The sequence below is a fragment of the Pteronotus mesoamericanus genome, unplaced genomic scaffold (assembly GCF_021234165.1).
Source record: "Pteronotus mesoamericanus isolate MK-2021 breed Mesoamerican mustached bat unplaced genomic scaffold, CSHL_Meso_final contig_26, whole genome shotgun sequence".
Taxonomy (NCBI): domain Eukaryota; kingdom Metazoa; phylum Chordata; class Mammalia; order Chiroptera; family Mormoopidae; genus Pteronotus; species Pteronotus mesoamericanus.
In genome coordinates this window covers 12,998,107-13,010,876 of record NW_026555109.1, presented here as the reverse complement: position 1 = coordinate 13,010,876, position 12,770 = coordinate 12,998,107, and the positions used below count along the sequence as shown (strand labels likewise).

The following is a 12,770-nucleotide window of genomic DNA, read 5'->3' as shown; positions in this document are numbered from 1 at the left end:
GTCATCGCGCTCAGCTGGAACCTGAAGTAGCACAGATGTGTCCTGGCCCTTGGCATTCGGGGTCTGCTGAGAGTCTTCAAGATTGGAGGGGCAGATGTCGACCTGCAAGTCGCGGGAGTGTGGCTGGTGGGAAGCTGGAGACTGGTCAGGCTCTGGGAGGAGCCCCAGTGGGAGAGAAAGCGGGTGGGTGGGTGACAGACAGGAACTGGGGGGATGTGCCAGGAGGGGGCAGGCAGGACTGTGGGTGGTCCCAAGAGTGGGGAAGAGCCAGAAGTCCAGGGTGGGGCAGGTTTCAGGAAAAAGGGGTCAGCAGTAAATGCAGTAAGGATGACTGCATTTCTGAAGTTATTCAGAAGGTTTCACAGACACCAGTAGGGGGCATTGATTGTTACTTTAAAATTTTTTTTCTATAACACTCAGAATATGAAAATTTGGTAAAATGCGTTTAAAGATCCTAAATATAAAGAGTGCTTAATTTTTGACACCTGAAAATTTCCATATTTATTACATGGCAAAATGCTAATATGGCATTGAATAGGTTTTTTTTGTTCTCAAAAAAGTAACTTTAAGATGGTAAACCATGTATCTGAAACACATGGCTATGAAAACACCTGCTTGTTTTTTAATATCTAGCAAAAAGGCTATTCTTATTATCTAATATGAGCTTTTTTAATGATGGCGATATCCTTCATGCCATCTGCTCCAACACTTGCTTTTAAAATATTTTAAATTACAATATTATACTTTTCTTAATCATTCCCTTGACTTTAATTTTGGGTGCAGTTATATAGTTTGTAAGGGATAAAAACTGCTAGAGGATTTTGGCAATAAGAATTAAGAGCCATGGGATATTTGCCCAGCCACACTTTGTGTTAAGAAAAATCCTGATGAACATGTTTAAGCAGTTCAAGCCAAAGTTATTATTTTTGTGCTTCAAAACACCGGCCTCCATTGCCCTTCTTTCCAGGAGGAGGGCTGGACACTCAGTCTGAGAGCTGACAGACCGACCAGCAGGGTCTCCTGCCAGGGAGGCAGCTGGCTTGAAATGGCGTATGATGATAAGGGAGAGCTGGGCCATGATCCGAATGCACAAGGACGAGGACTCCATTTCAGCACCTGTGTCCTCCTGTAGTTTGTTTTCTGGAAAGTGAAAGAGAGCAGCTATGTTCAGCTGCTTAAAAATTAAATTTAAATGTTTTACTTTTAGAATATGGTTCTCCCCCGCCCCGCCCAAGGCCAGCAACAGGTGGTACCCCTCGTCGAATTCATGGTCACTCATAGACGTTTCTGAACCCTGTCCTCTAGGGTTGTGCCATGTGAGCTAGAGAAGTCCCATGTGTTACTTGTTCAGGCCATGTTACACTTGATAAGTCACTTAAAACAGTGTGTGTCCGTACCATCCTCCCCCCTTCTCCAACTAGACAAATAGATTCTAAAGTTCAGATGGGAGAGCAAAAAAACAAGAAAAGCGAGGAAAAGCCTGTAAAAGAAGAGTATTGAAAAGGGAGTAGTCCTACCAAACATTAAAATGTATTTTAAAAGCCATAGACAACTTCTTGTTTTCACACCCTCTTTTCCTTTTTTCGGGGAACAGCTTTATTGAGGTAGAACAGACCCGCTATCGCCAGCATGTAGTGCACACGAGGTGTACAGCAAGATAACACTTGCACACCTCGGAACCCACCGCCAGTGTTGAGATGGTGAATATCTCCGTCCGTCGCCCCCAAGGGTTTCCTCTGTCCCTCGCCACCTCTCCCTCCTGCCTTCCCTGCCACCCTGTCCCTGAACATTCACCGATCTGCTTTCTGTCTCTGCGAAGATTGTGAAATTAAATGTTCCTGTAAAGATAGATACATGAATAGACAGATAATGGAACACACTAGAAAGTCCAGAACTAGGTAAATAATGGAAATTTGTTTTGTAATAAAGATGATATTTCAGATCAGTGGGGAACAGATGAATTATTCAGTGAAAAGTATTGACAGTTGGGTTACCATCTGGGGAAAAAAATAACCGAAGTTGGATATATGCCTCCCAACCAAATTCAAGGAAGATCAGAGATTTAATGTAAAAGAAGTGAAACCACAAATTACTAAAAAACCTTGGGGCACTTTTTGTAGCCTCATATTGGAGAAGGCTTTCCTAAATTTGTTTTTAAACCCAGAAGCCATTTGTGGGAAAAGGTTGAGAAATAGAAAAGATTGCTAACTATTAAAATAAAATTTTCTACATGCCAAAAAGTTTAAAGACTGAAAAAAAAAATTGAAATTCATATCAGAGATAAAAGGTTACTTTCTTTTATATAAAAATACTTTCTACAAATCAATAAGAAAAGACCTACAACTCACTAGAAACATAGGTGGGTGTGAGTAATTACGAATCATTTAATACAAATAGTTTGTAAACATGTGAGATGTTCAAGCTCACTCAAAAATAAGAGAAGTACAAATTACAATAAAATTACAATGAGAAAGCATTTTTTAGCCTTCATGTTGGTTAAATCTGGAAGCTTGCTGGCACCATGCGGGTTAGGGTGTGGGAAAGAGAGACCTGCGTGCATTGCAGGTCAGGTTCAAATTGGTACACCTTCCACAGAAGGAAGCTGGCAGGAGTTAGCAAACACTTTCTGTGGTTTTACATGTAGGATTTGCCCCTGTGGGAAGTGATGTGTGTGTAGCCATGCGTGTCTCAGTAAAAGGTGGGAGCATAATTGAAGAGGACTGGTGAATAAATAGTTCACGAAACGTCTGGGGTGGAGTGCCGACGGCCTCTGGAAGGAAGGTGGTGGCTCATTGCGCTCTGTGTGGACAGCACTGGAACACTGTTGTTACAGAAGGAGGCCGGGTGTAGGCCAAGTGTGGGAGGTGCTACATTTCAAGAAGAAGATGCAAATATGGGTATGACCATGGTCTTGCTCCTGCGATAACTGGGGGCAGTGTTTGTCTTCTGGGAGGGAGGCCAGTCCTGGGCACCCTCCATGCCGTTCATGTTCCCTGGGAGTGAGTTTCCTATGCAGAAAATAAAAACTGCAGGCAATTAAATGCAAGCTGACCATTACCAAAATTGCATGGTATTTGAAGTTTCTAAAGTGAAAGATAATATTGAATTTTTAGCTTTTTTGGTTTTTTGGTCTTCTGTCCTCCGGATATATGTAAGTAAACTGATTTCTTTCTCAGGAGGTCAGCTTTGCTACAAAGCTATCCCACAGGAAAAGGACTAATATGTACTGAACACCAACTATGTCTGGGTGCTAGGTGTTTTGTCTCTTCAACAGAGATATTAATGTAGTTTTTTTTCCACTCACAGCGTTGACTTTCTCTCTGCACACTGACTCCTCATAGCAATCTGAGGATTATTAGTGGGGATTATCTTCGTGTTGCAAAGAAAGCCTAAGGCACAGAGGTTTAATGTTGCCCAAGACCACACAGCCAAAAAGACGCTGGGGCAGCAACACTTTGTTCGCTAGATTTCTTTCTTCAGTAAATGTTCATTGGTCACAGTTTCTAGGATGATTGCTACTTTAGGGCCCCGAGCTAGGAAGATGGTGATTTCAAGGTATTGTTTCCCTTGAGAAAGTTTCTAATATTCTGGAGCTGAAATTTCTTCGTCATAACATGGGAGCTCTATTTCTCAAGGTTGGGGAGGAGCAGGGAAGAGGAGGACCCAGCACGAAGCAGATGCTACAGATGCTGGTTGAGTTCCAGTGGCTCCCAGGTCACTTCACAGGCTCAACAATTAGGAAGCTGGGCTTAGTTTTACAGCTTCACAGTGTGTCATACCCCTGTCCTGGGAGTGTTTTTTCACAAGAAAGTAAGGAAGACTTTTGTAAGTCAGTTTTGTCTGCCAGCCCCCTCTAGATCTGGGGCTCCACGTACATGCCCCCATTATGCCCCCATATGTTCAGAATTCAGTGTCCATTTGTGGCAGGGTATTGCCCATCCCCAGAGCCCAGCATGGCCCTGTGGGCTTGAACACACGTCACAATCGCTATGTTCATGTGCTGTATGGCTTTCAGATGTTACTTAGACATTTCCTCTGTAATGTATTTTTGACTTGATTACTTTTACATCCTGAGGGCTAAGATACAGAACAGGAACTCAATCTCCTGGTTATTATGTGAAATAGATTGATCTGGCTTGCCACTGTTCTAGAAAAACAGGTTTTTTGGAAAACCATTTTTTTTTTAATTTATTGATTTTGAGAGAGAGAGAGAGGAAGGGAGAGAGAGAGAGAGAAACATTGATTTGTTGTTCGACTTATTTATGCATTCATTGTTTGATTCCTGTATGTGCTCTGACTGGGGATAGGACCAGCAACCTTGGCAGAGCACATATTGGGATGATGCTCGAACCAGCAGAGCTGCCCAGCCAGGGTTAAAACAGAAGCTTTTTTTGTATGTTTTAGTTTTTGTTTTGAGTTATATAGTGGAAATCATGATATTGTTTATTTCTTTTTTCTCTCTAACCAAAAAACAGGATCAACAAACCTTTTTGACTAGCTAAGCTACTAGAATAAGTTGTCTACCTAAAATTAAATGCCCTGTGTGTCAGGGAAGGCGGGGGGGGGGGGGGAGCTTCAGCTATCTTTTTAAAAAATTTAACCTTTACTGTATTTTTTTCCATTACAATTTAGTCCCCTTTACCCCCTCCTCCCCCAGCAATCACCACACTGTTGTCCATGAGTCCTTTTTCCTTTTTGCTCCATCCGTCCACCCCCGACCTCCCCTCCAAGCTGTCGTCCCGCTCTTCGCTTGTAAGTCTGTCCCCATTTTCCTTGTTAGTTCGTTTGTTCATCACGTTCCACCAAATGCCCTTTTCTGTGAGCAGGCGTGCCCAACTGAGGCCAAGCCACGACGAGGCCACGTGGCCCAGCCCTCCCACGTGGGAGCCAGTGGTGCCTCTGTGCGGTTCTGCTGTGAATACTCCAGGTTTCCTAATAGGCTCACCTAATCTTTTTGCAGATGAAGATATCACCTACTGCTCTTGCCAATCTTTATGAAGAAGATTTTAAACAAGATATGGCAGCCTTGAAGGTAAAGTAGGGTGTTGTCGATTCTTCTTGCCATAAAGAAAGAAGCTTGAACAATGGAAGGCAGTTGCGTCTGACTTACACTTTTGAACTTTGGAAACAGCCATCTCTCTTTTTCTTTCTTTCAGGTTCTCCCACCCACAGTGTACTTGAGGGTAACTGAAAATATTCCTCAGATCATTTCTTTCATTGAAAGAATAATTGCTAATGGGCATGCTTATTCAACCGCAAAAGGTGGGAGTTATGTAATAAAAACTGATTGTTGAGTAATACTGATAGGACTGAAAAACTGGACACATATTTATAAGTTGTCAGAATGTGCTGAATGATTTACTGTCTTTCTCAATGTGATTCCTACAGTGAAAATATTGTGAGGTTTTCCTACGGATATTGTCTTTGTAAAAAATGGTTATACCTATTCATTTAAAAAATATTTACCACAGTCAAAGGAAGAGATGACCATCTGGAGAGCTCGTCTAGATAAGGTCAATATGGCATAATCCTAACACTTGTTGGCTTTAGATGGTAGCTGTGCAAGTATTCTTTGAGTCTTCTCTCAACTTTGTTTATAATTTTTCATAACAAAAAGCTGGGGACAATGGCAGTGCCCCTGGAGGCCCGCTCCCGTGTTAAAGACTGGCCCTCAGACAGTCATCTCCGTGGATGGGCATGCTGTGTTTGAGGGACCAGTGAAAGAAAGCTGTGGACACCATGACACTGCAGGCGCTTGACACTGCAACACACCTCTCCGAATAAAAGACATCGCCATTGTCAGACCTGAGACCCTGGACAGGTGCCTGATGGCATCCCATGTCCTCCGCATAGTCACATTTACCCTGTTGTTTCCCACCTTCCCTCACCCTCATTTAACTCAGGCCACTCACTGCACATGGTTGTGTCTCTTTCATCTCTTTAAGACAGTCCCCACTTGGTTCCCTCATTGTGGACTTGTTGAAGAGACTGACCAGGCCAGTTGTTTAAGGAAAACCCTGTCTTTTGGATCTGCATGATCACTTCCGTCTGGTGGAGCTTAGCTGCTGTAGGAGCTGCTCCCTTTCATTTGGTGGCCTCAGGGAAAGACTGGCATCCTGGTGCTTCGCTGCTTCAATGATGCGGCACTGTTTTCAGCTGAACCTCCTCCTTTCCAGTTATTCTTCCCAAATCTAAACCTGGCCTTCCCGCAAACCCTGACCAAAGCTTTCTCTCTCCCAGGGAGTTTTCGTTACTATCCAAAGCTGCAAGTGAACTCACCCTCTCAGCTTTGAGATCTGTACAGCAGCATATGATTGGTCACAGCTTCAGCTTACTCTTAATGTATTCACATTCTGTCAGTTCTTGGACCAGAAAAACCTTTTGCTCTTAGTGAATAACCCATTAGAGTACCTAGCCCAGGGTTGTGATTATTCAGGCACCACAAGGCTTGTTGCAAGTTAGTAACAAAGTACAAAGCATGGTAATGGAGACAATTTATAGGGATTATTGGACTGTAAACACCTTTCTTTCATGGTCCTACTTGAGAGCTTAAGACACAAGTGAGGGGCCCTCTGGTCCCTGGAAACATATGTCACCTTTCTCAGTAGTTTATGCATGCGGAAGGACTTGCAATCTTTTACTTTCTCTTACTTGCTATATTTAGATTTTGTTTCCAAGAAAAACTTGTTTTAAAGGACTTAGGTGACTGAACTGGAATTGGCTCCAGGAATACAGGAGTTGTTTTCCTGCTGCCGTGTAACTTGAAATAAGATACATAACCCAGATGAACTGATTCATGTTCATGAGGTCCTTAGAGATTCTCATCCACACATGCTTTAGGAACAAACATTATTTATTACTGTGCTTTATTGGAAAAGTTTAATAATGATAACAAATATAATTAATTTAAAGTACATTTAATTTACTGAAACTCCACTAATTTGGACTTTGTGACAGTTTCACAAAGCTTGGTTGTAATTTGATCTTTGAACTATTTGTGGAGAAACAATTCGTTCAGCAAATTGATACCATAAACACAGGTATGGGAAACTGTTTCTTACATTAAAGGGAGTGGTTTCTTTCTCTTTTAAAGCATTTTCAAGTGTTGTTTACATTCTAACTTACCCCAAAGTACTTCTCCCACTTTCCCCAGTGTGTCCCAGCTTGTAGTAAGTGCCGAGTGCAGAGGAAGGACTCTGAGGGGACAGGCAAAACCGAGTCGTCTGGGGTCACTGTGTCCGAGCAGTTGCTGCAGCTCGGCGCCATCTTCTTGCCAGAGCCCCAGCTCTGACACCGCCTCCCTGCGCTGCCTCTTTGTACTTGAGAGTTGTAAGTGGCGAGGGCTGGCTGGTCCTGGCTCTGCAGTGGCATCGTGGCGAAGGTCATCTTGCACCCTCGGTCTAAAAACATGGACCACATGCATCTCTGTGAAAGGACGCCACAGGAATGCTTGAGTGTGGAGATGTTCGTAACCTAAGGAAAAAAGAGTCTTGGAGGATATCTGGTTAGGAAAGGGTTTCTTTGTTGATTGGCTGTAACATGAAGCCCAGAGCTGAATGCAGGCCAATGATAACACTCACTTTTCCTTTTCCTTGTTAAAAAGAATTGCCTCAACATTTGACACAGAACTCACCCTCGTGTTTTCACTTTTATGTCCAGACATTTGTGATGTGTCCAGTTACATGCTTTTAAAAAAGAGTGCTGGTGGTGTTACTTCTGATGTTAAAATACAGTAATGGGGGCCACATGAAGGCCAGATGTCATGTTCTATGTTTAAATTCCAATTACTTGTTAGCTGTTAAGCTTTTATAAATGCTGATATTTAAGACTGAGAAATGGTGACTCATAATTACCTTTATAAAACAGGCAACGTCTACTTTGATCTGCAGTCACGAGGAGACAAGTACGGCAAGCTCGTTGGTGCGGCTCCTGGTCCTGTGGCAGAGCCAGGTGGGTCGACCCTCGGCCTCCCTTCTTGGGCTCTGCAGGTGAAGCGCGGCCTTGGCTCCTGCTTTCCCAGTGCGCAGCTGAGACCACCCCCCCCCTCCTCTCAGAGGCAGTGATGGACCCAGACAGTTAATCACAGCTGTGTTTTATTGTTAATTCCATTTTTTCAAATAGGGAAAACTTGTAGAGTATAAAGGTCACATAGCATGTGACACGTATCCTCCCCACTTCTGACTGGTCCTCCCGCTCTTCTCCCGGGAGACAGCACCTTTGTCCATTCTCTTGGCTCCTTTCAGAGATATGAAACATGCATTTAAGGTTTCTTCATGTCTTTTCAAGGTTTGATAGCTCATTTCTTTTTGGCACCAAATACTATTCCATTATCTGATGTATCACAGTTTATCCATTCACTGACTGAAGGAGATCTTGTTTGCTTCCAAGTTTTGGAACTTAAAGAGAGCCCAGTACCGGCTCATTGTACGACCTTTGACAATAACCGAACCTTTCTCTTCTGAGTCTCTTTATTCTTTGAACATGATTGGTATTCTGGTAATTTTCCTTTTTGGTCTCTATTTTTTCTTTTGAAAAGTTACTCAAATTCAGTAACTGATAAATACAGCTTTCTCACAACACAGACTAAGGAAGAATGAAAGTGCTCAGTTCGGTACAGTACTCACAGAGAAACATTATGTGTGTATTGGAAATCTCAGTTCAGTCCTTATTCAAATTATTGAAACTGGCCTCACCATTGATAGACCTCATACTCCTGGCGTATATTAGATAAAAAGTATTTAGTAGTCATTCTAGCCATCACGTGGGGAAGGAAAAACATATGAGTGAGAAATGTGAGGTTACTTATAAGAAGGAACAGAATCTTTGGGGAGTGCTTTAATTTTGTGAGATTTTGGTTTGGTTTGTTCATTCTAGGTTCTCCCCCTTTGATCAACAGTTTGTTATTGGCAGGTGATTCTGACAAGCGGCATGCCAACGACTTTGCCCTGTGGAAGGCAGCTAAGCCCCAGGAGATGTTTTGGGCCTCTCCTTGGGGAAATGGAAGACCTGGCTGGCATATTGAATGTTCTACCATCTCAAGGTAAGGGTTTCCCCGGATTCTTCTTAAGTTTGTGATGTGAAAGCTCCAGGAATGCCTGACTTGGTCAGCAGAGGGCGCAGATGGGGCAAGTTCAGTCTGCACCAATGCAATACAAAGTGGAGGTAGTTTGGAAAGAAAGCTTAGTGCTCAGTTGAGACTGGCTGTAAGAAGGCAAACAAGCCCCGGCTTGTGGCTTGGTTGGTGGGAGCATGGTCCTGGACCCCTGAGGGTTGTGGTGTTTGATTCCTGATGGGGGCACTTGCCTGGGTGGCAGGTTCAGTCCCTGGTTGGGGTGTGAATAGGGAGTGGCTGTTAGATGTTTCTCTCTCTAAAATCAATAAACATATTTAAAAGGGGTAGGGGTGACAAAACATGGTATGTTTATCTTTCTTTTTAGTAGGAAAGCCTGCTTTATGAGTTACTGCACTTTGCTGTGTATAATGCACACTCTTTTGCCCAAATTTTTGAGGGAAAAATAAGGATGTGCGTTATATATGGATAGTACATGAAATACCTTGTATCTGTTCTTGTGTTTTGTAATTATTTGTTACATAAAATTTCGTGTACTGTAATATGTTCAAGAATAAATGCTAACATTCCTTTATAATGCAAAAAATGTGTATCTAAATAAAATAAAACACTGAATTAAATAATTAAAAGATTTTTCTCTTGAAAGTTTGGGCCAAAAACATGGGTGCGCATTATACACAGTGAATTATACACAGCAAATTATGGTTGTTTTTGATTTCCCATCACCTACAGGCCAGTCACAGGTTGCCTTTATCTCTGCCGAGGTGGGTTTAGGGAACACCAACCCCGCTGCTGAGAGCCTGGGTGAGGGCAGAGCCCCTCAAGGATAGGAGACTGAACGCCCCGCCTTTTTCTCACTGCCTCCGTCCACATACCCTTACCCCCGAACCTGGATCGGAGTCCACTGAGCATCAGCCCCGTTTTCCACCTGGCTGGCTCCTCAGCCTTCCACCTGCCCTTTCCACCAGCCCTCACCCTGGCACACCACGCTCAGGATGCTTCTGCCTTGGGAATCTCCAGAAACACAGGTCGTCCTCTGACCCTGATCCCCCCCAGCAACCCTCTTTTTTGTTTGCTTCTCTTGTTGCCATCTACATGTGACCTGCTAGTGCCTGGCTTTCAACCCAGGTGTCCCCACTGACCCTGATCTCCTGAAGTCACCAGTGACCAGGTCAGTGACAGGCAGCCTGGTGCCCCTGCTTTCCCCTTGGCCTCTGTGAAACAACTCTCTTCTGATTGTGGTGTCTCTGCTGGGGCTTCATCCACCTTCTGCTTGACCTCCTCTGCAGACTGTCGCTTTGGCACTCCCCTTGGTTCTGCCCGTGGCCAGATGCACGCCTGCCACCAACCCCCGCCCCGTGCGCGCGCGCGCGCACGTGTCTGTGTGTGTGTGTGTCTGTGTGTGTGTGTGTCTGTGTGTGTGTGTGTCTGTGTCCTCTGCACTGCTGTCCTCTTCTGTCTCTTCTCACTTAGCAGTTTCTCCCGGGAATTCCCTTTTGTCAGTTTTCCGAGCTCTTCATCATTCGTCTCCTGGCTCCGTGGTGCTGCACTGTGTGGCATAACCGTTGCTCCCGTAGCCAGTACCCAAAGGAGGAGCATTTAGATGTCCCCAGTATTTTGCTCTTACAAATACCTTGTGTATGTATTTCTTGTTTGTGAGGGTAAGGAGTTTTTAAGTATCATATTAACTCAGATTTTGATATATTTGATGTGTTTCAGTTCATTGCAGATATTTATTATAGTACTTTTTCTTTTTCAGTGGAGTTATAATGTTTTTAAAATTAGAAACAAAGAAAGTATGCTTAAGGTAAACATTTCAAACTACTAGCTACACCAGAAATTTTCAGATCACCCAACCCAATCTACCCTCGAATTATTGTATGTGGTGCTGTTTTCTGGCTGGGTATAAATGTAGGTATTAGCAGGGGCAATAACCTCCTATCAGAGCACTCTGTCCCATGCACTGGCCCCACACTGGCTGCATTTTCAGCCCCACATAGACGTACGCCATTCTTCCAGGTAGAAGAGCCTCGTCCTCCATGCTCTGTCCACCCAAATTGCGTTCATTCTGGTTAAGATCCAGAAGGCCTTCTCCCTCTCCACCACGTCTCCCGCTGCTGCCCTCACCTCTGATGATTTCTACGTGGCCCGTCTAGAAACGCGTCTAAATTCCTGACACATCAAACTCTGTGTTACTATGAAGCATGAGTCCAGCTGTGCATTAAAATCAAACAAGCAACTGTATGCAGCTCTCAGTCATGCATGAATACATAACCACTTATATGTATTTATAAATTGTTTAACGGCATGTGGGAATACATTGGATTGTTAATAAAAATATATTTAATTTTAGATTCAATTAGTTACTTTAAAGCAGATCTAATTTCAAATCTAATGTTACCATTAAATATTTTATTTTGTTGAAATATAAATAATGAAAATAGACTTTTATTCCTCCTCAGCTTTCTCTTATTTTAAAATAGGTCTAATGTGCAGACAAGAATAGGGACTAATAAAATGAACCCTGTGGACCCACAGTCTAACTTTATTAAATCTTAACATCACCATATCTGCTTCAGAGCCTTGTAAAAATGAATCACTCATTACAAATGAGGCCCCTTATACTTTCCTGCCCAGTCCCAGTCCCTCCCACCTCATACTTTTCTTCATAGCATTTGAATTTCAAGGACTGTAAGAGATTCCCTGAAACCCATCACTAAGAATGTGCAGTGACAGAACCCACTCAGCCACAGTGTGACTATCACCACTTAGCTACAGTGTGACTGGTACCTGTGTGGGTTTTCCAGGAGCCAGAGGGCCAGTGCAAGAGTCAGCCTTCAGCAGAAGGGACCTCAGCACTTTTGAAAATGTCTCTTTTGAACCACTTTTAGAAAATTCACTGTGGTCTGCTTGGCAGCCTCGCTATCTGCTGGGGGAGGTGGCCTCATCACCCGAGCCCCACAAACCAGGATTTCCAGTGTGCTGATTGTTGCATTTTTAATAGATTTTCACATTTTTAAAAATTTTATTTATTTTTTCTTTAGAGAGGGGAAGAGAGGGAGAGAAACATCAGTGTCGGACATTGATCAGTTGTCTCTTGCACACCCTCACCGGGGAAACCTGGCGCGCAACCCAGGCATGTGCCCTGACTGGGAATCAAACCAGTGACCTTTCAGTTCATAGGCCGGCACTCATTCCACTGAGCCACACCAGCCAGGGCAGATTTTTGCATTTTTAATATCTTCCAAAGCAGCTGCTAGTGAACCTGGATTGTTCACACTACTATGGGTTGTTTTCACAGGTGCTTTGGTGAGAGTTGCACAGGCTTTGAGTGGTTTGGCCAGCTTCAATGTCCCCATCAGTCCGCTGAGTTATAGTGTGCAGTTGTGCAGGACATGAGGTTTTCCAGGATGTATAGCATAGTGTTATAGCAGAAATGTCGACAGCTGAAGTGCAATAATTTGAACTCTATTAATGTGTTTTTCAAATATGAGCATTTAATAGTTAAATTTTCAAAAGTCACATTAAAAATTCTCTTGATTTTATAGTTGTCTCTCTTGTTAAAGTTGGAAATCCACTAAATTTTTCCTATTGAAAGTAAGAAAAGGTAATTTTGTTTTTAAAAACCATAGTAATTAGTTACTTTACATATATCCAAACTGTATATCTGGAGCAAAGAGAATTAAATTTTTTTACTAGG

General features: G+C 43.1%; 1 protein-coding gene across 1 annotated transcript in view; it reads left to right on the top strand.

Annotated features, from left to right (window-relative positions):
- CARS2 (cysteinyl-tRNA synthetase 2, mitochondrial) overlaps positions 1-12,770 on the top strand; it is a 47,380-nt gene that overhangs the window by 11,578 nt on the left and 23,032 nt on the right. Inside the window, exons 4-7 of the mRNA XM_054574396.1 lie at positions 4,961-5,032; positions 5,157-5,262; positions 7,867-7,950; positions 8,911-9,040. Of these exons, the coding sequence (XP_054430371.1) occupies positions 4,961-5,032; positions 5,157-5,262; positions 7,867-7,950; positions 8,911-9,040 (392 nt within the window). The remainder of the gene's footprint in view (positions 1-4,960; positions 5,033-5,156; positions 5,263-7,866; positions 7,951-8,910; positions 9,041-12,770) is intronic.